We start from the raw sequence: 27,268 nt of genomic DNA, 5'->3' as shown, positions 1-27,268 counted from the left end.
ATTATATGTTTGAATACATGATTAGATCACTTTTGATCTACAATAACGTCAATCATTATATTTTCATTTGAGATTACAATTGGTGCACTTAGAAAATCTTAGCCAAGGCAAAGTTATGACACATGATGAGATCTGCTGTCAATATCAACTGAACACATCTCATATACTCATAACCTCAAACTCGTTGTGATGTACAATCACCATGGTTGTCTCAAACTCTCTATATAATACTTAATCTTCTCCTGTGTGATTTCGATTTCCCATTTCGGTGTGATGCCTATCTGAAGGAATGATTTCTTTTTGCAAAGCTCGTTTTCGCCTGTGCTTCTGTGAGTTACTAAGATTATATGATCTTAAGCAATATAATATAAAAATTGTTAAATGTGTGTGACTCTCAAGATCAAGCGAGAAAACTCCTCATTTCTAATATGTTGACACCTGAAAGTCCCGTACAAGCAAATTTACATGTATGAAACCTTATAGATCAAACTAATCTTTCCGAGATGTCAAAGATTAAATAGCTTATATCCATTGCCATTTGTGTACTGTGAATCCCAGAAAAAGAAAACACAACTTTCACTAGGATTACTGTATAATGGTTATTATGCTTAAGTTGAATTATCTGCTGTTCATTGTTTTGCCAAAGTGTGGATGTTTGGCTCACGTTGCCATCTCCCACGAAGAGGATATGAATCATTATGATTCTCCAAACAGTGTTGGAGACATCGGAAGCTTTGTCAAAGATGGACCGTCTGCCAAATATACGTACTTGGCCAACAACATTATTCCAGCACTTCGCAAATATTTGGCAGGGATTTAAGAAAGGACATACGCCCCACTGCTATGTTTTTTATCGCTTGTTTAATCAAAATCTCTTCACAAATAATGTATTTAAAGATGATGATGGGTGAACCAACTTTTTTACTCTTATGCTGTGATTTAATGCCTCATATGCTGAACATATGTGCCATCAATAGATGTAGAGCGTGAACTGAGCAAGTTAAAAAAAAAACGCCTTTGGATTTATTGATACAAAAAGAAGCGAACACTCTAAGTCATTGGAGTTATTGAAGACACAGACTACCTTAATACAACTACATACAAATTCACGCAAAATCAAGCAAGGTTTTTAACATATCTAAATGAATTTGCTACAGCCAATTAGAATGCTTCATCGCGAAAACACGAATTAGCGATCTTCAAAACTTTTAACACAATTATTATACTAAGATATAAACACAGTCTTAGTACAGTTCAGAGAGTAAAGCTATCTGCGATGAATATATTAATAATGTTAATTCGGTGAAAATAACATCAATTGAAGAAATCCGTAGACATAAAAACATCCTAGTTCCCAAATTCATTCCTTTTGATTTTGTGGTCATCACTCATTAACGATAGCAGATTATATTCTTCATGCATATCTTTAGTACCAATAAAACGTTTTCAGTATATTGTCAAATGTTCTTTGCAATACGTTATTGTATACGTACCATTAACTAGAAAAACCCTCAGACCTAAAATGGACCAAATAAAAATAAAAATATCACTATTGTATAATACATCATAAAGATAATTGTTCATAAATGACATCAATAATATAAATTAACAATCCATATCATTTGTCACTATTTGGATTAGGGGCGAGAACTCTTTAATGTATTTTTTTTTCGAAAGATAATGAACAGAAATAGGTTATCTAGCACACATAACCATACATGTATTTTGCCCCATTAGTAACATTGTTTTCATTAATTACACTTTTTGTCAATTTGTACTAAGAAACGATAATGAATATATGGACATTGCGCTTGATACCGAAAATGTGGAAAGAATGCAGCATTAAACTAATAGGACAAGCGTAAGGAAAAATCGCACTCTACAAATTCACATCAAGGCCAAACACACACACACACACACACACAGGAAAAGCGTTTTTTACGAAATGAGCCAAGTTACATGTTACTACGACCGATTACATACATACATACATACATACATACATACATACATACATGCATACACACATGCATACATACATACCTACATACATACATACATACATATGTATATTCATGTATGAGCCAAACTTCGTTCCTAGTTACATGTTACTACGACCGATTACATACATAAATACATACATGCATACATATATATATATATATATATATATATATATATATATATATATATATATATATGTATGTATGTATGTATGTATATTCATGTATGTATTCAGTCGTTGTTCCTTGTCATGGGGAACGAAGTTTAGCTCATTTCCTAAAAAAAGAATTTCTTGTTATAATGCTTCAAACTGTTTTCCTAAAAATTAGGTAGGTCTTCAATCAATTGTTGAGAGGAAACAACCAAAATCTTATTGTACATCTACAGCAACGGGACGACTATCTTATATCGCTTGAATACAGTTGTCAACAGCGGCGGCTCAGCATAAACGAATGAGAATATATATTGGTATTTGTAGACAGATGTTGAACAAATCTAAAGGTTTATGTCAAATTCACACCAGTCACGCATCTAGCTTTCACCATACAGTCAAAATGCACCATGTCTAGAAGAAGCTGAGGCCAAAGTAGTGTATTGCATCGGAACGCCTCTGCTCAACTACCAGGATCCTTTCCTCCCCCGACACGGGACGCAACCCACTGCAAATAAGAAGTCTCTACTTAGTCGCCTTTTACGACACGTAGTGGGGACAAGGGCTAATTCTACAATATTGGATCCGCATAGTGGGGGTGTGGGTGTGGCTTGGCTGATGTAGTTTACATAAAACGATTTATATTTCCATTTTGGTCCACTCCGGGGTAAAACACCTTTTTTCCATCTTAAAGACAGACATTTGGAAATGCATTCCTTTAACGACTCTTCAGCCTCACTGCTTGAAAAACAAAATTAAAATATGTACAATAACATACAGCCCTTGTCCTTGGGTCATTTATGAGCGATGTGGTTTTCTTTATGTTGTCAAAGTTATTAGTTATAGAACATAGTTTCTATGCAGTTCTCGCTTGAGTCAGTTTATGTATTTCTTTTGAAGATTTTGTTGGTAGGTATATGGTTATTGAAGATGCTAACACCTTCTTATTTTATTGCATGGCCACTTGGAAAATTGTTTGAAAAAGGTAAATACAGGATACATGAAGGTTGAATTGGTTGCATTTTCACTAGCTTCCCTTACTTAGTGTACCACCTGTGTATCCCTGGCACTTGAAAAGTGTCACCTTGTTGGACTCTGTGGCGGGTGGGGAGAACGGGTGACGAGAAAACAAAAAACAAAAAACAAACATGGGAAATTTTTTAAAAAATCAACGCAAGAGAACAAAAACCGTTTCAGCCTCTGACGATGGGTCATGTGGCGTGGAATATTTTCCTCGCTTCATGGTCATCCAGTCCAAAAAAGAAACTAAACCACTTGCCGTACTATCACCATTTCTAGTGGAATAGACTATACTTGGATTAGTCGGAATACCCCAAAAAGCGTTAAAAAACTTAAATCGGGTGATCTACTTGTGAAGTGAGAACGTAAAGCACATACTGAGAATATCCAAAACGTTATGACCTTTCATGACAGTCCAGTAACTTGTTTCGCACACACATTACTTAATACATCAAAAGGCGTCATTCGTTGCCGTGCCTTAGCAGGAGTCAGCGACAATGAAATCATCGAAGGGATAAACAATGAAGGTGTCATTGCAGTCTGTCCAATTCGTATCAAAGGAAATAACAATCTGCAAAACACAAACATCATTATACTCACATTTAACAAACCTACAGTTCCTAAAGTAGTGAAGGTTGGATTTTTACAGGAGATATATATACCAAATCCCCTTCGATGCTTCAAATGTCAAACATACCGCCATCATGAAGACCGATACTCAAGAAGCCAAGTATGTGGCCGATGTAATGTCATCATGGTGGTTCTCAAGGTATCTCCGGACCAACCAACAAAAACGTAACTCCCGTACTTCACCCAGAGACATAACCTCATAAATTGCCTCCACTGAAGTTCAAACCTAGCTCCATAATCTTCTATTTAAATATATAATGAAGAACACCATAATACAATGGAACTGTCGAGGACTTACCGCCAACTACCAGGATATATTAATTCGCTTTTAAATGAACACAATCCTGCAGTACTATGCCATCAGGAAACGTTCTTGAAAGATACGGATAACATAACACTTAAAAACTACTCCCTGTTTAACCCCTACTACCTAAATGTTAACAGGGCATTAGGAGGAGTTTATGTTGTTATGAACAATAAATCCCCTCATAGCGTCATCCCTATAAACACAAATATGCAAGCCATTGCTGTAAGCGTCACTCTACATCGAGTGATTACATGTTGGTCTATATACTTACCACTAAACAACAACGTAGTATCAAACGATTCAGACAAACTTCTTCAGCAACTTCCCTCACCATTTGTTTTACTCGCGGATTGTAATGCCCATAACAATTTATGGGGATCAAACGACATACCTGACCGAGGTCATAAAATAGAAGACTTCATTTCTAGACACGATTTGTGTCTATATAACAGCAAATTACCGACATATTTACACCCAGGAAAGGTTACATACACATGCATCGACTTGACAATTTGTTATCCTTCACTGTTTTTAGACTATGAATGCAAGGTCGCTGATGATCTTCACAGCAATGATAACTTTCCAATCTCCCTTCAAAGAATTAACTTTACAATTGATGATGCAATTCCACAATGGAATCTTAAGAAGGCCGACTGGTCTAAGTTTGAAACACTCTGTCAAACTAGACTGAATGAGAATATATTTTTCAACGTTAATGATCCTATTCAGGATTTTAATTCAATTTTAATCGAGATCGCCGAAAAATCCATTCCTATGTCCTCAACGAGCTGTAATGGAACCCCAAAACCTTGGTTCACTAAAAAATGTAAGGAAACCATTATTCAACGTCGAGAAGCACTGAAATCATTTAACAATCGTCCGACGCCGAAAAACATAGGTATATATCGTATTGTACGGACCAAAGCTCTCCACACAATCAAAGAAAGTAATCGAGCATCGTGGAAGAAATATGTGTCTTATTTATACTCTCGTTTCTGTATTAAGAAAGTTTGGGAAACTATAAGCAAAAAAAAGGGGAAGGAGAAACCACACATCACTTCGACATCTGAAACTGAACAATAACAATTTTAATTGAAAATGTGACAGAGCAAATATTCTTGCTGACAGTTTCTCTACAAATTCGTCATCATCTAATTATTCAGAAGCCTTTCGAAGAATAAAACCTCAAAACGTCACGTCTAAAATTCACATCCAACAACTCAGACAATTATAACCAACTGTTCTCACTACTGGAGCTTATGGAGGCTTTATATAAGGCACATGATACATCCGCTGGGCCTGACGAAACACATTATCAGTTTTTGAAAAACCTTCCATAATCAACTTTAGATCCCTTATAAAAATCTTAAATGATTTATGGATTACTGGTAATGTACCTAACATTTGAAAAGAAGCAACAGCAATACCAGTTCCCAAATCAGGTAAAGCTAGCGCAGATCCTAACAGCTATCGACCTATTGTACTCACAAGCTGCGTGTGTAAAACAATGGAAAGAATGATTAATTCTCGTCTCGTATGGTACCTGGAAACGAATGATTAAATATCTACTTTCCAAAGTGGCTTTTGATATGGCCGGAGCACCAATGATCATATGGTTAGACTGGAAAAAATTTGTTCGCGATGCATTTATCAAGAAGGGACATTTAGTAGCGGTTTTCTTTCATTGAGAAAAGGCCTATGACACGACATGGAAGTACGGGATATTAAATGACCTGCACGATATGAGTCTAAAAGACCGTCTGCCCTCTTTCATATCAAACATTCTCTCAGACAGATACTTTAAAGTACGAGTGGGCTGTACCCTCTCAGATTTGCACGAGCAAGAGATGGGTGTGCCCCAGGGCAGTATTTAATATGTGACGCATTTCAACATCAAAATTAATAGCATCAACAAGTGTTTGACTCCTGGTGTCAATTGCTCGCTATATGTTGATGATTTTCTAATATGTTATCGATCAAAGGACATGCATACACTCGAATGACATCTACAGCAAAATGTAAACAAGATTCAAAATTTGGCCAGTACCAACGGTTTCAAATTCTCGAAATCAAAAACGGTATGTATGCATTTCTATCAGTTCGAAGCCACCACGATGAACCTAAACTCACGCTGGACGCAACACCTATTCCAGTTGTTGAGGAAACAAAGTGTTTGGGTAATATCTTCGACAGAAAACTGACTCTTATTCCACACCTAATGAACCTGAAAGATAAATGCTTAAAATCTCTAAATCTACTTAAAGTAGTAGCGCACACTATTTCAGTATGGGCGATGAATTCGATGTACGCGATATTATGATAATACATCATTACTCTAGCATATAGAAATAAGAGCTGATGCCTACAACGGCAAGCTAGTAGCGAAGGGAGATAAAATAGGGTTCATGGGACATCTATTTTAAAACTTGGTGTTGGTACTATTGAGTCTATGAGAATTTAACATGGGTGGGATACTCTAGAGTCCATTTTGAATTTAACATAGGGAATATCACGTATTCAGGTCAGCCCCTTACAATAATGACCCGCCCGACTGAGGGCAACCCCTTGCAACAGTGTTGCCATTGTTTCCCAAGTATCAAGTACCGTGACGTCACACTGTTCAATTCCAATTGACCCAATACAGTCCCAATTTATTGTCGCTATACATTCCTTATGTTAATTTCACATTGCCCTAGAGTGTCCAACCTATGTTAAACTCCCATAGACCCGATAGTACAAACATCCATATAATACAATGAAGTCCCACAGTCTGTATAGTATCCCCCTTCACTACACACTTTGTTGACACGAACAACTTCTCAATTGTTTCCAACTGGTTGTTTTTTGTAGAAGTACAGGCGGCAGATTATGGTTTCGGGTTATTGACTCCAGTGAAAAGTGGACAAAAAAGACCACTCGACGGCGCCAGCACAAGAGGTTGCTAACAGGACGACATAGTTATATCTTTTATATCGATGGATCAATTTGATGTTCTACACCTTTAGATCTGTTTAACTTGGGGTCCTAAAAACAAATTACTTTACGTTGTACGTAAGAAAAAGTCACGCGTGTGTTATTTAGAATGTAAATAGGCTGCAACAATTTTATAAACACAATAACAAATAAACAGAAATATAGTTAAGGAAATGCATATAATCGTACTGTAAACAGAAATTATATTGTACACAGAAAAAATATTTTGACGTTTTGTAGATATATTCTAAGATATGAGTTCAAACCAAAGGAATAAACTTAAATACATTGCTAGGAAGAGCACTTAATTATCATACAAAATACTGGAAAGATCGGAAGGTTGACTAAAAGGGATCAACCACATCCCAGAGAACCCTTGCTATGCCAATATGGATAAACGTATATCTAAATAAATAAAAATGTAGATTCTTTCATTGACCGAAGCATAAGTGCTTTTGTGGTAAGTGGATGTTAGAGTAAACATGTAGGGAACATGTCTGTTTGACAGAAACTCCGGGGGGGGGGGGGGCATGTGGATAAAATTCTTTGAGACTCCTGCATTTTCAGAGTTAAAAGGGTATACGATTAACCATTAAAATATAAAACAATTGTATGTTGGTTGTGACCCGTTCAACTTATTTGTTGGGTTGGGAGAGCACCCGCTCCGTCTATACCTGTACATATATCTGCCAAACGCATGGATTTAGATTAACTTCTAAGTACCAATACAATCCTCCAGGATTTGACGGAGAAATATGGATGGCAAATATTTTCGATGACTAAGAGACGAAAAATATATCAGAAAGACATAAGCTCCCTTGAGTGTTATTACAATTTCCCCATTTGCCGTTTAAATGTAAATATAATAAATAGTTCACTATTTGAGTGAAAGCTATCTATATATTTTAAATCTCAGATAAACTGGCTTTATCGTTAATTTAACTTTTCATATTAACAAACAGAACCGCTGAAAGTAATGTTTTCAGTGCTTTATGATTGATTTATTTATATGGCATTTTCCGACAACATCATGCAGTCCTCAAAACAGGATAAAAAGCGAAAATAAATATAGATTATTCTCGTAAATCTACCAGAGACAAAGGAAAATATGTACAACTTAATTCGAAGGAAGTATTGCAGGATCATATTACATTATTTCAGTCGTTTAGTATGTTCACAATCGCTCAAATATAATATATGCGTACATAATCACATTGATCTGCTTATGACTGCAGTTATATTTGGTTACTTAATTTATTAAAGAACTGATCACGTTCAACATTTACTTGATTAAAAAATATACAAATTAAAACTAACCAATGAATGCTAGTGAAATGATATGTTCCAAAGAAGGCGATTATGTGCAATGTTTTAACCAACATCCGATTAAAAAGGTATCGAAACAAGGCTGCACAATTTGGTACTGACAAAGTGTAATATGAATTTACATCGCACATGTCTCCCATAGACAATTTCATATGTTTGAAACTCAAACCATTCTTATATTAACACTAACTATAAGTATTTTAAGGTGATTAGATTTGCTCCAAGGTGCTGCAAAATTGTATCCCTTAGGTAATCCCTATGATGGACACAACTATTTAAGACAAAGCCATTAATGTAGTTATGCTTTACATGATATTTGATCAATATGTGTTCCACAAGAGACATTTTAATAGACAACAAGATTTACAAGAGGGTAAGTGATTTCATTCCAATAGTTTTATTGTCAAATTATAAGTATAAATCAAAGTGTCTGGGCCAATTTTCTAACAGTTACAAATTGTCCGTCCCCTAAAATCATAAATCCATGTATTGAATTCAACAAGCTGTACAACAAATATAGCAAATCACGATGCGGAAGCAAATGCATATAATTTGATAGCAAACATAAGGAAATAAAAATATAGTAGTGACTAGATGTCTCAACAATATGATGCAAGAATATACAGATACGTGTATTTCTTGATATGTACATAAAACAAAATGATATAACGTGATAGATGCTTCATTCATAAATAATACAATCAAATAAATATATTGATATAAACTAGTAAAGAGCATGCGTTGTAGGACGAAGCGATTTAACGATGAAATTAAAATAGATATACAGAAATGGGAATACTCAGGAGTATTTTGCTGCTAACATTTAATTTGTTCAAATTCAAAATCTTGTTGAGATACCAGTCAAGTAAGTTTGCTTTGCCTCGTGAAAATGTTCATAACATCTATTATATACTACAGCAGCATTGAAATACAAAAAAGTAAAATTTCATTAAAATCCTAAGCATAGATTAGAAAATATCAGACACACCACTAGTATACACTCTGTAGGTGCGGTGCCCATAACCAACTTATCTGATTTTTCTTTACAAATGCAAACGTGTTCTTATAACACACTTGACAACAGAGACTTAGACAAGACAGGTGGAAGTCTATGTGCTATTACCTAGTCAGATTTGATGTAGCTCGTGAAGAAACAAAACCGAAAGAAGAAGAAAACAAACGTGACCGATTTACTTTAATATATGTTCATATATCTTATGGACAGATTTTCAATAATAAACCTCAATAGCGTTCTCAATATCATACTCTAGAGCAGGGCTATAGCGCATGTCTTATATCATGGTTACTTTAAATATGAAAATATGATTTCAAAATTAATTCGTAAAAATGGATTCAAATCTCCAAATGTCAAGGACAAAAGAAATAAAACGGAATTGTCACGAACCTGATAGTTGCACTTATCAATCGTCCCAAGAAGATAACAAAAGATTTAATAAACGCACAAAAGAAATATAATTGCATAAACTTTAAGGCAATACTTAAAATTAGAAAGTGTGATGTGTCATGTCCACTTAATTATGCCGCAGATTGCATTACAGAAAATGATTAAGATATTGAGCACGTCGAAGCGTGTTCATTGCTTGACCTACTAAATTCAAAATAAAACAAGTCATGGAAATAGTTTCGTTATATGAATATATAAAATAGCTGTATAAAGAAACGTTAGTAGCGACACTTGATATAGGTACTGCAATATGTATATATATATATATATATATATATATATATATATATATATATATATATATATATATATATATGTGTGTGTGTGTGTGTGTGTGTGTGTTTATCGCAGCCATTTATCTGTCTATATAAAATATGGTAAAATGTTTAGATGCAATATGTATATATATATGTGTGTGTGTATATATATATATATATATATATATATATATATATATATATATGTGTGTGTGTGTGTGTGTTTATCGCAGCCATTTATCTGTCTATATAAAGTATGGTAAAATGTTTAGATGCATATGAAACATTTGGTAGTGATATACTAGAATGTGATCACGTCTTTAAGACGAGTGGAAAGCTTCAGCAAATATTTGTAATTATTTCCATAAATAAGTGAAAAGTAGCAATATTCTAGCTTGAAAACAAAAACAAAAAACGCTTGGTGAACATTGCCGATATATGTCTGTGCTATAAGATCACGTTGTATTATTTACACAGCCTCGTCTTGGTTTGATGTTAACATTTGCGATAAACGGTATCGACACGCCATGAAATTTGATCTAGAAATGCGTACCGAATGAAAGCTAAGATATGTCTTTCTTTACAAATATACCCATAACCGAAGGCAAAGTCTCCGGAGATAGAAACGATGTAGGAGATTATCAGAATCATTTTAGGAACAAATATAACCGTTTTAATCAAATTTAGTAGTTTCAATAAATGTCAATTTATTTTCACTAGAGTTGTTACATTTGCTATTCTTATTTGGAGCCTGTACACATTTCGTGGTTAAAATATGTCATTTTATCCGATACAGTGCTTGCCAAATGAATTTTTGTCATTGCAATCTAATTGTGTTTGCATAATACATATTTGTTTTCATTTAATTAAGTTTTCTATATGATAATTATGTTTCGTGATACCATATATTGTTGAGTACCTATTCAAAATTAAATTGTGTATTTGCATTAATAAAAAATGTAATCTGCGATCAATGTGAGTTTTGGATTTTTTTAAAAATTATTGTTATACACAATAAGTCTACCCACTTTGATGGTCTTGTTATTAGCTACTTTGTCAGGTGAAAATGTGCCGCATCATATACATTTATAACGAATTGTTGATGCAGCTTGAATTTTTCTTGGAAGTTGTCATATTACGCATTGTCTAAGCTAGAGCATTTGCTTGGTCATATGTGTCTCTCTCATGCACTGTAATGCTTTTGTCTTGAAAATCGACATGGTCATACGTTTCATCATCTGTTGTTGTTAGTCTCACATGGTCATAAGAATTCGCTTGGACTGCCTGTCTCGGATTGTTTTCGGAAAATGCAGCATCATATGTTACATCTCCAATGTTGAAATTGGCTGTATCATATAGGTTTCCCTTCAGAGCAGAAAAAGGTGCATTATGTTCTTTAAATGCGTCGTACTCGGAAGAAACATGACCTTGATCGATTTCTTCGTGTTGATTTAGTTTGTCATTATCATGTTCATAGTACCTTTGATGGCTTTCTGCGTTTCGTGATACAACAGCTTCAGTATTCGTCTGTTTCGGGGCTTCCACATTAATAGTTGCCTTCTCTTTACGCCTGAAGATAGTAATTATAACCTCTCTCATTCATATGCCTATTACAAATAAAATAAACTATGTGTTGATTCAATTATTACTTTTTTGGTATCTCTATATCTGTTTATTAACATATATTTATCAAAAACCGGTGATAAAGGAAAACATAATTATTCCATTTTTAGCCAAATTTGCTAAAATATATCATATTTATTTTTGAGAAAATACATTTTATTTTATATTCCTGTCTAAATAAATAAGGAAAGGGGTTTGTACATGTACTGTGACAGTGCATGCATCGTTGGAAATGTGAAACGCTAGGACTAAACTAGTGCTTTAGAAACCAGTTCATGACTTGAACTGTATCATTCAGCCATGTTTTAAAACTACCGGTATATACCATTTCCTACCTCTACATCCAAGAGCGCATTCCAGTCAGTGGGTTCTTGAGTAGACTGCGTAAGTGAATATTTGTTCAAAGTCAATTTCTGCTGGTAATTTCTCGAGGCAATGTAGAACATGATCCGAATTTAGCTCTGTTTCTGAGTTCCGTCTACTTGATTATTATTTGTTGTACACGTTATAGTTTGCATGCTAAAATTTTAATTTTTATACAATATGTTCCATATCTACTTGAAGGTGATACACGTAATAAAAGTAGCTTAAATATGTAATCATACAGTAACAGTTCAATTACAATTCGACAAATACATCTGCATTGTAACTTTATTTGCCGGAAAGACCTATTTTCCACAGAGTAAATGTTGAATTTGGCAGAATTATGTTTCCTTCACCGAGGAATGAAATATCGGTGGGATAAGGGAATTTGATTTATATTTTGCATTCATCATATTCGTAAGGTCCATGTATGTACATTGTTACCTTTTCCGACACACAATGATTAGAGCAACCACTGCAATCAACACAAGTGCGGTCAATCTTAAAGGCAGTAAAACCATCAGTACTGCAAATAAAAGAAAGAACCCATTGTAATAAATGACACTTGTGGTTTACAGCCAGTATATATACTGAACATATGCCATCATAGCAGGTGATAATACATGACACTTGTGGCTTACAGCCAGTACAGATAAAGAAAATATGCCATCATAGCAGGTGATAATAAATGACACTTGTGGCTTACAACCAATATATATACTGAAAATATGATATCATAGTAGGTGGCAATAAATGACACTTGTGGTTTACAGCCAATTATATATATATATATATATATATATATATATATATATATATATATATATATATATATATATATATATATACTGAAAATATGGCATAATAGTAGGTGAAGAAGTCTGCGAGAGAACATTATTTAACATTTTTAAAAATTTGCAAGTCAGTAGGTTTTGTAATCGGAGAAGCCATCTATCTTGTCGACAGAGTTGATACATATGTTACGTTCATGTTCTGCTAAGAAAAAGTGTGTGTGTGTGTTTTATTGTGTGTGTCTATTTGTGTATGTGTGTGTGTGTGAGAGAGAGAGAGAGCAAGAGACAGAGAGAGACTAATATTTAAAACATTTAGAACATTTAAAACAATTAAGCTTTAATTATTTAAGTCATATCGCTACAATGTCTGCATTATGGCAGTTTATAGTGATGTCAATCATTGGGGCATCATGCTGTATTCATCCAGCATCATGTCCCACCCGGTCACATTATCCTGACACCAGGCCGACCAGTTCTAACGCTAGCCTCTTAATGCTGAGAGTCAATCGAGGCAGCCTCTAGGACCATTTGTATAAGTCTTTGGTATGACTTGGCCGGGGTTCGAATCCACGACCTCCCGCATCCAAGGCTAACGCTCCAACCACTTACGACACCGCTGCGGTACAAACTCTTTAGCGTGTCTGTGAAGAGAACCACCTTGTACACAGTTTTCTTAGATTTTATTGTAGACAAATCGTTGTAGGAACCTGACCATCTTGATGAATTATGTCAACTTGAGGAGGAGAGAACGATATAACATATAGGACGTATTTAGTCCGGCTTTATTAATAAGTGCTTATTAATTTCGTAGCATAATGATTCTCAAATTTTGTATAAGCAATGATTATAGAACGAACATTTATTGGTATAGTCAACGCTCAATTTCTGTTACGTCTCCATTCATCCAATCTGCACTGGTTCCTTTGTAAGCTCCAACAACCTTGAATAATTACGCTGAAGAGAAGACGTGCTACGATCCAAAAGTTAGACATGGGATGGATTTCACAAGGATTGTGTGATACGTTTTACAAAGACATATGCTGTTCCAAATTATGACGTACGTAAAAAAGAATCCAAATTGTTATATCATTGTTTGGAAACTATGCAGTTCATTTAAGGAAGTCTAGTAAAAATTAAGATAAATATGAGGACCATCAATGATTTTGTCCATTGCAATTCATATCATTGCCACGATAGTTCATTTTAATTACCACTTAGATGGGCAAGATCATAATGATCAAGGTGAACAGTTTAAGTAGTATATTAAACAGTATACATACGTGTGGTCCACGCTTTATCCTTTGACTACGAGGTGATTTCTAGCCGTTTCATAATATTTCACGGAAGTCACATGGGCTCTCCATAAGTAGATTTGTTGTTCAATACCAAATTTGTTCCACGCGATCATTTTTGTTCTTATTGGGAATATGTCAGTGCATGCTAATTGTAGTTTTCCTTTGAGAAGAAAACCAATTACTATGTTGGTATTCTTAATTTCCAAATCAGTCATGATAGGTTTGTGGGAGCACCATTTATGATATAACAAGTTTATTCCATTTATTATCGATTACAACTCTAATATGCTAATAATGCGGAAATTTTCATAGCGAGATTGTTGAGTGTACAGAAATAAATATAAGCGTAACAAATAAATAAGTATAGTGTCATGATATTGCTGATTGGTAAAATAATATTAATTAAGCTAGATAATAATTTAAAATACTTTTCTAATTTTATGTACTCGATGCATATTCTGCAATTTGATTGGATGGATATTGTCACTAGATATTGATCTGGAGCATCAGGAAAGTTTAATTGTCTTACATTGTTGGACAACATATTTGGGTTGATGAGAAAAGAACATTTTGCGAATACAAAAAATACCCACTGAAAGTTTCCGCATAGGGTTTAGCTTGCACTGGAAAATTCAGTGTAAATTTTAAATGGAGTTAAGTAACGTTTACATTTCAAGGAAAAATGTTTGAAACGAAATAGCGACTGTATCACACATCGTCTCACTTGTGCATGTACAATGGTACATATATAAAGAGGCAGAGGTAACAAATAAAGTACATTCCTTATACATTAACTAAGCACACAGATACAATATAATACAATAGTCCAAGATTCGACTTTGATCTATTAGTGATTTAAGCTTAATGAAATAATAGTGAGTATATACAAAAGACAAAACCCTAGCAACCCACCTCCCACCCCGCAAAAAAAGCAAAGGATACATACAATTACACCACTGGCGTTATTATACACTAAACCGAACCAGGAGGTACAATTAGCTAGGTTAACATGTTTGCAGCGCACCTAACTGCAGCCACTGTTCGTATAGGAAAATAAATAGCTTATAATTTATGTTTATCTTAATTATTTTTCTATTCATGAGCAATATTCAAATAATGATAGACATTTAGAGGTTTTTGTTACTTAGGACTAGATATATTGGATGTAATGACACAATGTTGCTTTGGACTAGATATACCGATGGCAATATCGCTATCGTTGTTCCCAAAATTGTATGGGGCATAACGGTACCTGCTGTTTCTTTTGACATTGTCTCTGATTCCGCGTCTTTGTTAGCTGGTGTAGAGACCTTGTTAACTTTACCTTCTGCAAAAGTACATCAAATGGAATTAAAATTGTGTACATTAAATGCAGCTGAATGATATTAGTTAAGTCAATAAGTGCCTGGTAAATAAGTAGTTCCATCTATTTTTTGCTTGAAAGATTTTAAATGGTTTTTGCTAATAAACGGTGTTGTTATATACGAAACCCATAAATGGTTTATTTTTCCGGGTAGTACGTCTGTAGTGAAAAAAAGACTTAGAGGGAGTAACTTTGTTTTCTACTTCTGTTATGATTCTTATTTAACTGTTAAATATTAAAAAATTCGAAATATTATATATATATATATATATATATATATATATATATATATATATATATATATATATATATATATATATATATATATATTCATGCCTGGAAATAGAAAGTCAAAATGTATTGATAATCGACGATTACCTACGTCCACATGCGACCTAATAAGTCATTATTAATAAGGTTAAAGTGAGCTTGGGAGGAGATTTAATTTTGCAATTAAAACTGTATCCAGACTGCGAATAAACTGGGGAAATGTTGCTGAAGTCCATAAACACTTAAATGCAATGATGTTGAGAGTGGGTATTTAGAATCGTATTCTTTAATATGTGGAACAGTTCAGGAATTGACCATAATCTAGTGCCATCATCATTGTTTATCATTTATCATGATTCAGAGAGTGAAGAGTGTGGTAATATACTGTTTCTTGGGAATATCAAACTATTGTATTTAATAATTTATATGCATAGCTAACAAATTGTTTCCGCCATATACACCCACTTAGTTGTTCTTTAAAATTGCTTACCAGCAATCAAACGAAGATAAGTCTCCCGACTTTCAAGCTTTAAGTATGTCAGTGTAGTCTTGAAGTTCATCATCAGAAACAGACACAATGGGCATTTTTATAAAGAAACATTCTTCTATTTCAATTAATATGTTTCAAAAGTAAATAGTATATCATACGGATATCAATATTGAGTGTGGATGCATCAGTGATGTTCCAGAACACTTACACTAGCTGACTACTTGTTAGCAAGTGATTATTGCTTCATAATATCATAGATTAAGTATTGTGTAGTCATATGAAAACTGTCTTTACCTTTCAATGCTTTTTATTTGAACTAAATCTCAGACCTGACAGGGAAGAGAAATATATTCCAAAATATGTTGATGTTTTATTTTACTTCAAATTGTAATTGAGAATCAATACCACTTATGAAGACGTTCTTCGCTGTCAAGAACATTTAAAAGTAAGGAGAATGAGCAAAGAAGTAACAAAGGGGGTGCCTCCTCCAAAATAGTTTTTTTACGATATGATTGACCAAAGAACAGGAACATATTTATCCCCCACGTTACATACTGTTACTACACATTGAGTTATCAAAACAATAACAGCAACCCGGAATAAATCTTTTCCAACATGGTGCGTCTCTCAATCAACCGATGAAACGACCACTGACGTGTACCCACTGTCCCACATTCAAATTAATTCGAAATATTATAATATCTGGTGTAAATAAAATACATCTGCAACTCGGTCTATATCATTCTACAATGACAATTAAAATGATCATTGGAAATAGGGTATATTACTCAACAGCTACCCTCAAACTTATCGATCGTGTCTACCTTGAGATAGAGTGGATTTGAGTTTGTTAGTCAGGTCCAAATAGAACATGATGGATCTCGCATATCGATTCTGTGTTCCTTTAAATCTCAAAGCGGTATCAATATTTATTAGATTAGGTGTGTCTTTAAATCTTCAGGAGGAGCAGCAATGATGGAGTAGATGTACAAAAAAAAACATGTATTTTACTGTTCGACTGGAAACGATGTATCCACCTGATAAGATGTTTACCGTTACTATTCGTCCAAGACAGCACAACACTAACCGCCACAGAATTTGTAACCGCGCAAATGATGAACATACCACACACCGAAAGTAACTATGAACATTAAATGCATATGATCGGAAAAAATTATTTCAAATGGCTTTTCATGGGGAGTAGGACGAAATACGGTTAGCAGGGAGTCAATGAATATGGTTGGATACATGCCGTGTACGACGTGATGCCTGTATTATACCTTGTAACCCATGCTGAGATGGTGTGCGTGGAAAAAGATACTCCTTTCTGCAAGGTTCTGGCGGGAATACATTTTGTGGGTTCAATCAAAGGTCAGATGTTAAACGCATTCTAGACTTTAGGTGTCGAAGCGGATAGTAGTTGGCACGATACTCATCAAAATAATCAACGAGGAGATTCCCCAGCAATCAGAGGTTGTTGACCTTGATCCATACACATAATCACACAGCTCAGTTTGGTGCCCAGCCATAATAAAACATATATAAAGTCACCGCAGGCACAGTAAAGATTTCCGCCCATATCATCACACGAGAATGTATTTGCTTCACATCCTCCTTGTATCCCAGCTGAAAACACCCCATCAGTTACAGAAATGTTAGGCGGGTTGGCTGGGGAATAAATATTTAACGCTAAATCTGATCCTAAGGCAATGCATCAAGGTTGATGGTGATTATTGCATTGAACATTTATTAACTAAAACAATACGCATATGCTAGTAAAACAGACCTTAGACACTACAACATAATAAGACATTTTTATATCAAGGTTCACGCATACAAAAACAGACATCTGATTTTAGATAGATTACCTTAATTGCCTATTTACATTCTAATCGAGCCTATAAGTTACTAACTGCCAATAATACAACCATTATTCAGGTATATTTGTCTATTCGAGAGACAAAAGCGAGAGAATGCGAAAAATGTAAAGAACTAAGGCATTGTAATATGTACACCTGAAAAGGATGTTAATCTTGCAAATCTCTGGTTAGCTTGTTTCAATCTTACTTGACGGAGTTTGAACATGTCGAGATTATATCATGCCAAAGCACCTGGAGTAAAGATCCTTGTCATAGGACATACCACTTCAACTATGTCAGGCTGATAGGATGGTAGGATTCGAACCCGAATTATATTATCGTATAAGAATGAGTGAATAAATGAATATATATATACGAATGTTTTAATTGTTGCTTTAAATATTTTATGGGTCGACATAGTCTTTGCTGGAACTGATGAAGTCATTTCAGGTGACGTACTATTCTTATTTGATATAAATTTCTAAATTTTCGCTCCTGCTGCAGAAAAAATCAAATCGAACTAATGTTCTGCATGAAATACAACTGAAATGTATGAATTAAGTGAATACATTCCGTGAGAAATCTGTATCATGTGGGAGTTTCTTTCTTCAGTTTCCATCGCGTTATATAATGTGGAAAATTTCAAGATATACAAATTTTGCTAATTTGACTAAGTTCTAATATATTTTACCATGCTTGAAATGACCTTACGCGAATATTATAATTCTTAAATGTACGGATGACATGTCTGCCTGCGCAAGTGGAATCTGATTGTAATCAACGGCATATTGTGAACAATAAGTGCTTCCTACACAGGTTAGTGCCTTTTTTTGTGCATGCTATTTCTTTAGAATATCTTGTGCAGTTTGATGCAACATCTAAACACAAAATTGGGATGTTATATTTCAGGTCTAGTAAGTAAGTGCTTATATAAAATCTTGTAAAGCCAATATATCAGACAAAATCTCTAAATGGTGAACATATGCCTTCTATTAAAACACTTATTATTCGCTGTAGAGAAAGTTTTAATGTTGTGATTGTTTCTTGCATTATTGGTATATGCAAGATAGCTTGTTCACGAAAGAACGAGGGACAATATATAATACAGGAACTGGAAACTCCAAGATTTAATAAATATCTCTAGTACCTTTTGAATCGCAAAGGAGGTTCCCAGATAAAAAAATTGTATGGACTTCTCAAATAAAAGGGCAATCTTATAATTTATGTTAATTATGAAATTTATAAGCAAACGAGTTTAGAAACAAATGTACCACAAATTAACTTCTCTTACATATTGAACTAATATACGATATGGCTTTGTAGTTCACCGATGACCTAAGTTACATGGAAAGACAAAAACGCATGTACACTAGCTAGAAGTTTATTATCACTTGTATGAGGTGTCATCCATTATGCACGGTGCACGCAGAACAATAGCTAACGCTCATATACACTGGATATCGTCCTCTTTTGATGGAATGGATATTAGGCTAGGTCTCTCCATCTGAGTATAAATATAAATAGTGCTTTAATTTTTATTTTTTGTTGGTCTCAGTAAATAAAACTGTAAAGGTACAGCACAAAAATCGTGCAAACCGTGCAATTGTGATACAAAGGGTTATTAATGGCATTCGCAGACCTAATGGTGGAGGTGATATTTGAAGATCATTCGAAACTGTAATATTCTCATTACTATTACAAGATTTGCAGTTAAAACGACCAATATATGTAACACCTTGGAAATAAAACTAAGAGCATGTATTTGGGTCAGTTGTCATGTGCCACTAGTTACAATCATTTTATTTGCATCCTTCAAGGTACCTTGGTAAAATAATTGTGTTGTAAAATCTAACTCACCATGATATATCCTTCATCAAAACCACACGTGTCATCAATAATGTTATTTCTTTATGACCAGAGTGGTCATGAAATCGATCTCACGTGTGCTTCCGACTTTATGAAATCGTTAGCCAGTGTGACATTTCAACGACTAAGTTTAGCACAACAATGAATATACTAGCCATCTATACTTCCATGGAAGATGACTTATATTATTGTGACGTGATCGATACCTATCAGTACGTTGTTTACCAAAATGAAACAAAACATTTGCCTAAGATTAATAATGACGAAACATCTACAACTGGCAGACAAAAGCGAGCTTTGACAAGACAAATAAATTAAACGGAGAAAGGTTATGTAGGCAAAACTAATAATCTCGAAAGCACAAATGCATTTGAAACAACAGCTGTTTCAACTACTACTACAATTGCTACTAATATTGTTGCTATTAATTACATTTACTAGATCTTTCCAAAAAACAAGACTTTGTGAATCGTCTTAAGATTGGTTTCGTCGATAATACATCATGAATAACAAAGATTTTACAAATTGGGGGTTTTCTAACGGTGGGTTGATGTCCGAAATAGTTATGAAAACCGATCCATCACCTAAGTGGATGATCATGGGACGGAAAAATATTTAAATATTATGTACTACCATTATTATCGTACGAACGTTTTCTCCCCAGCCAACTTCTCTGTCTTCTTCTTCTTAGTAGTACTAGTAATATTAGTAGTAGCAGCAGTAATGGGAGTATAATATGGAGGCGGTATATATATATATATATATATATATATATATATATATATATATATATGATAACACGAGATAGATTCGCACAGCAACATCCAAATTCATTTTACTTCTGTATTCCGTTGTCATATATGAGTTCATTAATTAGCCTCTTATATCTATTGTATTTGCATCTCTTTTGCAAAACGTGACTGATTCTCTTTCCTGGAGAACCTACCAGACATACAGACAACGGACGTCTTCCTTGCATTATTTCCTGCATGGACAAATTCCAGTTGTATTACGCCATTGGTGCTTTTCAAGAAGCCTTCATATGAATGTGTTCCATTTGTTGTACAAGCTATAAAATAGAAATACATATTCAGCCAAAATTGGTACAAATGTATATTATGATGCACATAAATGTTGAACATGCTCATATAACGAGGTTATTTAATTGTGTGCAATTAATCAGACATCTTTTTCAACAGATAGTAGTATACCCTCGAATAAGTTCCTGGAAACTAATCACAAGACGTTGGTAATATTAACGATTTTTTAACATATCCATATAATTGTTATATTTCATTTCTTTCCGGACCAAGCAATTTGAATAGATAATGCATTAGTCCTAATTTAGTTTGCTTCAGTATACTAAGTGGAATAAATGATTAAGTCTTTCTTATCAAGTGGATACTATGTCCTATCTAATTTCTCAAATGTATCATCCCGTAATTGCACGTTCTTGTTTTTATATGTTAATGTAATATGACCATTAATGTCATGTAATCAGTAAAAACGTATACTCACTCTCTGAACAATTCCGAATGACGATATCTCGGACAACGGAGGTCCACCACGACCCAGAAACGTTTGGGAATATGAAATTTGTTCGGTCGTCAATAAATGTTGTAGGTCTCTTGCCAGTTTTTGCACAGTTTTTAACTGAATAAACCCATCCCTGCGTGTCTCTACCACTCTCCAGATACAGATTTTGCCCTAAAATGTGGAAAATTAGAGGGCAATACGGATAAAATTTCGTGGAAGGGATCTTGCGAGCTACATAAATTACAGTTATGCAATTTGCAGATACTTCATTAACTTCATAAATAATATTGTATGTCTTACAAATGTCCAACGAATGTGATATAATTATAAAGAGTATTTGTACGTGTTGCATGGCGGTAGGTAGTGTGGTTCAGAAATAAAATAGTGTAGAGTTACGATTAAATTCAAGAGTTGCAAATCACTACTCTTCATTCACCAGATATTTTGTTTCCTAAAATATTAAAAAGTGAATTAAATAATGTCATTATTTTTCACGTCATTAAGATTAAAGCGTATACGTAAAGTTGTATTGGAACAGCATTATGTGATCGTTTCTCATACAAAAACCATTTAAAAACAAAACAAATCATCTTAAAACTAACGTCAGGAGCAATAAACCTGCTCACAATCATTTTATTAAATACTTGAATACAATTAACGACACATAATTAAACAAGAAAAAGGCAGATGAATGAGGTGACACCATGACAATAATGTGTCACAAATTAACTCCTTTGTAACTTATTAACGCAGACAACTTACTAGTTTGATTTTCGCACAGAGGTCGATAGTTACTACTGCAATTCACTACTGACATTTCATATTTTGTGTCCTTTGTAACTATCAAGCAACCACCGCCATCGCCTCTGACATGTGATGAAATGGTAACTATAATATATATATATATATATATATATATATATATATATATATATATATATATATATATATATATATATATATATATATATATATATATATATATGTATGTATGTATGTATGTATGTATGTATGTATGTGTATAGAAGTCACACATGGGAAGATACAACAGTGATATTCGTAGACAGGTGACCTCTTAAGGCAGGTTGATCTCCCATACCTGGAAATATATGTATTATGAACCCAAAAGCATTATCATTATTAGTATTCAGATTGTCATTATTATTGTTTTAAATGCATTCTATTAGCAGCATGCTACGAAGATATACGTGTTAGTTTAGCTATTTTGCAGAAGAAGAATAAAAGAAAAAAATTAATAAGCTATATTCCATTCAGCACAAGGATACTATGGCTTCACATGTTGCTTGACTTATTAATACCAAGAGGCGTTATGGCGTCTAATGTAGAAATAACACTATTCATTTATCAGTATTTATCTCTTTCTGTCATGGAATTTCTTAACTTTATCATAAAACCAATTTCATAATTGAAAAACCCTAGGACAACAAATGTGTAGCTGTGTACATGTACTAGTTTATGTATCTCCCTATCTCACATACACATACGCACAGAGAGAAGGAGACGCGTTTCTCTCATTATAAGTAGAAACGTCTCCTAAGCAAATTACTATGTGACAGAGTATATATAATTGTTTTACACACGACTGATTATTTGGCAGGGCAGTTTGTATAATTAGGCTTGAAACAGTTTTCAGACTTTAAACAGTTAATGTATTAAACAGTTGCATAGCTCAACGAGATCAGAACACGGTCGTAATTTATTTGCCGCTTTTGATGATTAGGTACTGAGAAGAACCTTCCTGAGACTATTGGTAGTGGCACCTACACCATCATTCTGGGTTTCGTCTGGTCGTTCCCACCCCAGTTTTGACATTTCTACATTTGTGTTGTGTTGTAGGGAAAGAGTAAATTGTCTGTCAAAAATATGAATTCAAAGCCACCGAACAGGTAACCTCTTACCAACGTTCCTATCAAACTTAACCGATGTTACCTCGAGTCATACTTCCGTGACATGGAAAGGGGAAACAAATATTATTTTTTTTAAAGAAATGGCGATTATTATAATCGTTGTGTATTTAATCGGCTGACAGACGAGGCAAAGCTACAACGTTCATGAAATATGATCTGGTACTAACCGTTTGCATTTGTAGTAAAATGACAACACAAATCTCGCAACCTACATGTTGATGACAGCAGAGGACCAGTAGTCACATCATATCATCAATACCCCTTATTCCAATTCTGTTGTACAAAAATATGAAAGAATTACTTTAAAGTCACATGCAGTTTGTAAAAGAACGAAAGAAAACATAATTTACAACATATTCTGAGAACAACGACCATAAACTATTTTAGTCGCCTCAGCTTGGATAACGTCATATTCGTCAAGAATAGAGCAAGTGTCAACATTTAGAGTTTTCAAAAACTTCGTTGTTTCACTGGATCCTGGTAAGTACAATCAAACTATGATACGTTTAAATATCGATATATACCATTCACTTTTCAAACAAAATAAGTTTCATTTGCATGCTTGGAGCGGTTACTGCTGATGAGCTCCAGTATCCGCAGAAGGCAGGGTGAAATCAATGCTCGGTTAAGAAACAACTCGCCACTGGCCGCGGAAAACAGATGACGTTGATAACATGACATTGCCGGAAAAGAATTACAGTATCCGGTATGAACATGTGGCCGATGAACACAAGTGACGGATAGGACAGGTTGGGCTGCATATATTTGCATACTTTGAATGTGCAACAAAAATGTTTTCAAACATCATTAGCAGTTAGGTGGGGAGTTTGGCAATTATATATATATATATATATATATATATATATATATATATATATATATATATATATATATATATATATATATATATATATATATATATATATATATGTATGTATATATATATATATATATATATATATATATATATATATATATATATATATGTGTGTGTGTGTGTGTGTGTGTGTGTATGCAGGTATGAAGTATATATACATACATATATATATATATATATATATATATATATATATATATATATATATATATATATATATATATATATATATATATATATATATATATACAATTGCCAAACTTCACACCTAACTGCTTATCTATTGGCATGTGATTATTCATTTCAGCATCGATTGATTGTCTACTTTACGGTTCACTTGCAAAGTGAGGTTAAATAGCGCCATATGAATAAAAGGCATAATCATAAAAATTATGTTATCAAGGAGAATCAAATATATAAGGATATGGTGGGACAAAATTAGGGATCCCGATCAAAGGAAATGTATATTTTCTTTATAAAGAGTAATATGATGAAACAGAAACGGTTATACCAGTACATTGTTCGTTAAAAATAATCCAACAAATAGTGTTGTATCACACTAAGAACGCAAATCCCTTACTTTTTAGTTAAGATATGGTGCCCGTGGTGTAATGATCTACCTGCTTGTAGTTTTTGCATTAGAAATATAAACCGTTCATCAAAGTTGGTATCATGTATCAAGTATATGCAATTTGCTAATATGTACTAATTAGTATGCATGTAAAACGTGACTTAATATTCCTGCTCGTTATTTAGTTTGACTCGTGAGATCATTTTTGTATCAACTTTCTTTCTAAATAAGGGAAAATCACATACTGATTTAGTACGATTTTGCATTTCTATATCGTTTAAAAAGTTAATATTGCCAGCTCAGTCGTGTTTCGTAAATATTGTGTACACCCATCAAAGGCAAAGGTTAACTGAACGAGCGTACATGACGGTCCTATGAGGGCAATGAAGACAGAAAGACCATGTCGGAAAGTGATTTGCATAACGGTTGCTTATTATATTTAATTATCATAAGATATATAGGAGCCTGGTTCTCAGTGCTTCATTTAATGTATTTGCTAAATGTATCAAGTTGTTAATATATTGAACCAAGCTGCAACGGATATATTTTTTCCTTTATTGTTTTTTTATCTTTGATTATACTTTCTTTACAAATTTGGTCCGATGTACTTTGTTATAAATTTATAAGTGATTAGGTACAACTGACACATCGAGAAATACCCAACCCTGATCATGTAATCCATATAATTTATATGAACTTTCATTTTCTGTCATCAGATCAGCAGATTTCATCAAAAAAACATTCACTTTTATGTAGATCGAAATTTTCTTCCGTTAGCCTCTTAACTGCAACAGAATACATAGCCCGATATTCTCTAGCCAAAATTCGTCGATTCTTTATACAGTAATAGAGAGCAGATTATCATAGTGATACATTGCCATGAACATTATTTCAATAAATACAAATTGGTTGAGATTGTTTAAACAAGGGTATTCTTTTGTTTTATATAGAATTACTCTTGCAAATGTGACATGTTGTCATAGCGTCCGTTGTTGTTACTTCTACTTATTTCGATCTTTCAAACAATTGGTGTTCATTCTGAGTGATTTCCCTTGCATGATATATAACCCTGACACTAAATAATTCCTGCTGGAACATGTTGTCGAGACGACTTTCCGAAGAATGACATAGAAGCAGGAAAACAAACGTAATCCGCATAATGTATTGAGGTGCAAAAAGTTCAAGATCAGTATCGCGTGACCGTTTACATCTAAGCAAAATGTAGAAAACACGGTCAATTCATAAAAACTGGAATTACTTCAATTTAAATTAGATTAAATTATTATATGTTTATCATCTGATATCCATGACAATAAGGTTTCATGGTGAAGTGCAAAGATCAATTGTTGCCTTTTTTTCTGCTACTAAATCATGTTTATTTTTCGAATTGATCTTATTTGTTACCATCTTGCCTTGACTGCATCTTTATTATGTATAAGTTATCTGCTCGCGAGTTAACTTCAAATGTTTCCGATCATCAAATACGAATTGTCTACGAAGCTCCATGTCAAACGTTTAATTCTACTAAACATTTTCGAAGAAATAGTAGGAGTATGGTATCCAGCCGGTCCGGACTTAATTGAATGTTTAAACTCTCACAACATATCCTCGGAGTAGGAGTCAGATAAAGTTTTAAAAAAGTGGGATATAAGAATGGGTTATACGCATATGTGAGGAACTGGTTTGGACTTTGGATAAATTTCCTGGTTGCAAAGTTTAAGTGAAGATGTTGAGTGGCTGAGGACAAATTTGGATATATGGGTAGGGTTAGTGATGACTAAGACAAATATGCTTTGTCCGCAGCCGTTTAGTTGTAGCGCAATTTATATCGGGTACATTGAAATTCACATTGCACGGATAGCTCTCTCTCTCTCTCTCTTGATAGAGATACCATTTGTTTCATCAGTAAGGCAAAAACATTTTTAACACGATTGACCTTCCTTATAGACTGATATAGTCCTGTATCCTTGATCTCCACAAAGCATTCCATTTCCACAATGCAATGGTTGCTCATAGCTGCTGTTGAAAAATTGGGTGTCTAAGGCGGAAAAGTCCCTTTTAGCAATGCAGTAGCAAAGGCCATCCTGAAATACACCAATTACAATTTTATATAACAAAGCATGTTTATTTATTATTAGAAGTATTAGAACATGGTGATTAGAATGTGATACTTTGCACGTGGATTATATATTCAAGATAAGGTGCCTTTTAAAAAAAGAAAATTAATGTACTTTTAATTTGCATAGCAAACAACGAATACTATATTAAGATATGCAAATGATAGGCATATTAAAAAGTTT

General features: G+C 33.8%; 1 protein-coding gene across 1 annotated transcript in view; it reads right to left on the bottom strand.

Annotated features, from left to right (window-relative positions):
• Positions 1-11,130: 11,130 nt before the first annotated feature.
• Positions 11,131-27,268, bottom strand: part of LOC149791229 (uncharacterized) — a 36,099-nt gene continuing 19,961 nt past the window's right edge. The window contains exons 4-10 of the mRNA XM_089969715.1: positions 26,905-27,052; positions 22,355-22,480; positions 21,575-21,763; positions 21,003-21,125; positions 15,461-15,535; positions 12,564-12,645; positions 11,131-11,703 (exon numbers count right to left, since the gene is read on the bottom strand). Coding sequence (XP_089825841.1) covers positions 11,280-11,703; positions 12,564-12,645; positions 15,461-15,535; positions 21,003-21,125; positions 21,575-21,763; positions 22,355-22,480; positions 26,905-27,052 — 1,167 coding nt within the window. The 3' untranslated portion in view covers positions 11,131-11,279. The remainder of the gene's footprint in view (positions 11,704-12,563; positions 12,646-15,460; positions 15,536-21,002; positions 21,126-21,574; positions 21,764-22,354; positions 22,481-26,904; positions 27,053-27,268) is intronic.

This window comes from Sinohyriopsis cumingii, chromosome 9 (genome assembly GCF_028554795.1).
Source record: "Sinohyriopsis cumingii isolate HCF-2022 chromosome 9, ASM2855479v2, whole genome shotgun sequence".
Classification (NCBI taxonomy): Eukaryota; Metazoa; Mollusca; class Bivalvia; order Unionida; family Unionidae; genus Sinohyriopsis; species Sinohyriopsis cumingii.
The sequence above is the reverse complement of the archived record's forward strand: the minus strand, read 5'-3'. Positions and strand labels throughout refer to the sequence as shown.